Source organism: Atta colombica, unplaced genomic scaffold (assembly GCF_001594045.1).
Source record: "Atta colombica isolate Treedump-2 unplaced genomic scaffold, Acol1.0 scaffold53, whole genome shotgun sequence".
NCBI lineage: Eukaryota > Metazoa > Arthropoda > Insecta > Hymenoptera > Formicidae > Atta > Atta colombica.
Window position 1 is genome coordinate 595,897 of NW_017259543.1, and position 1,537 is coordinate 597,433.

Genomic DNA, 1,537 nt, shown 5'->3' on the forward strand with positions numbered 1-1,537 from the left:
TTAATTCCATATTAACTTTCATCAATTTTCGATTAGATTAATTTAAGTTCAGTTTTTAGATATTTTTAAAAGAATTTCTAAAGAAATTTATTTATATCAGAATTAAATATTAAAATTTAATACAAATTTTTAATCTCATTGAAATTTCAAAGTCACACAAATTGATTTAATTAATTTAAATTATTCTTTTAAATTTGCAACAATTTATATTTAAAAAATCATATAAAATAAAAATAACTTTTAAAAAAGAATCAATTATGAAAAAAAATAATATTTCGCCACATAATGCTAGATTGATTTTCATTAATTTGAGAACGAATCAGATTGATTTCAATTCGATTTTCTTTTTCTTTTAGACTGTATAGTATACGACAATGGCCGACTACCCATGCGCGGTTCCCCGGATCCGATGGCGGATCACTGGGGGAACTACATCTTCCCCGAGGTGCCCCATCGTCACTTCGCCGAGCAGCTAACCCGGATGGATGCCGAAGTGTTTAAGAAGCTAGTTGCCCATCAGTGTCTTGGTGCCGTATGGTCCAGGAAGGATCGTTCCAGGAGTCACGAAGCCGCCACGGTGGTGGCAACCGTGAACCAATTCAATGCCGTCTCGTTACGTGTGATCTCGACCATTCTGACGGACACGACGCTCAAATCTCAGGAGCGCGCCAGGATCCTCGAGACGTGGATCGACGTCGCGCAGGAATTGCGGATACTCAAGAATTTTAGTAGCTTAAAGGCAATCGTCTCCGGCCTCCAAAGCAATCCGGTGTATCGACTGGAGAAGTGTTGGCAGTGCATGCCTCGGGAGAAGCATGAACTCTTCCGCGAGCTCGAGAGGATATTCTCAGAGGAGAACAACGCCTGGACACAGAGGGAATTGCTCATCAAAGAGGGCACTGCCAAGTTCGCTGACACTGCCGGCAGAAGCGATAGGCATCTGCAGAAGCTCTTTCAAAAACAGAATACTCACGCAGGCGTAAGTGCAATAACACGTTGTGTAATGTTGTTCTCTTTTGTAAGCTCTCGCGAAATTTTTTCTCAGCTTTTTAAGAAGATCATATAGAGGTTTTAACCCTGTTGTTCTGTTCAAATTTACAATCATATTGTTACAGCCAATATAATCAAAAAGCTCTAAATAATAAAAAAGATTTCACAGAAAAAGGATCTTATATTTAAAAACAAAGACATCATATATCACAGAAAAGATCTTAAATATTAGTGAAAACTAATACTACAATTTAAATCAAATAGACGCGAACAGAACAATAAGATAAAAAAAATCATGACACACAACAATTTCTTTTATAAAGAAAAAAGTTTGTCCGTACTTTTTTTGATTGTATGATAAAATATTAATATATTTGATATTTGATTTTAAAAACTTTTAAGTTGTAAAAGTTTGCCACAGTAATCACTAATCTCTAAATTAGAAAATTGCTTTAATGATTTAACGAGACTAGAACTTTAATTATAAAATTAAGTATATATGTACATAAATAAATTTCATAATTTTTTAATAATTTATAATTATAAA

General features: G+C 34.3%; 1 protein-coding gene across 2 annotated transcripts in view; it reads left to right on the forward strand.

The window, feature by feature from the left end:
• Window positions 1-1,537, forward strand: part of LOC108691848 (ral guanine nucleotide dissociation stimulator-like 1) — a 44,468-nt gene that overhangs the window by 41,031 nt on the left and 1,900 nt on the right. For both annotated transcript variants that reach the window (XM_018199779.1, XM_018199778.1), the window contains exon 4: window positions 357-979. In XM_018199779.1, the coding sequence (XP_018055268.1) occupies window positions 357-979 (623 nt within the window). The remainder of the gene's footprint in view (window positions 1-356; window positions 980-1,537) is intronic.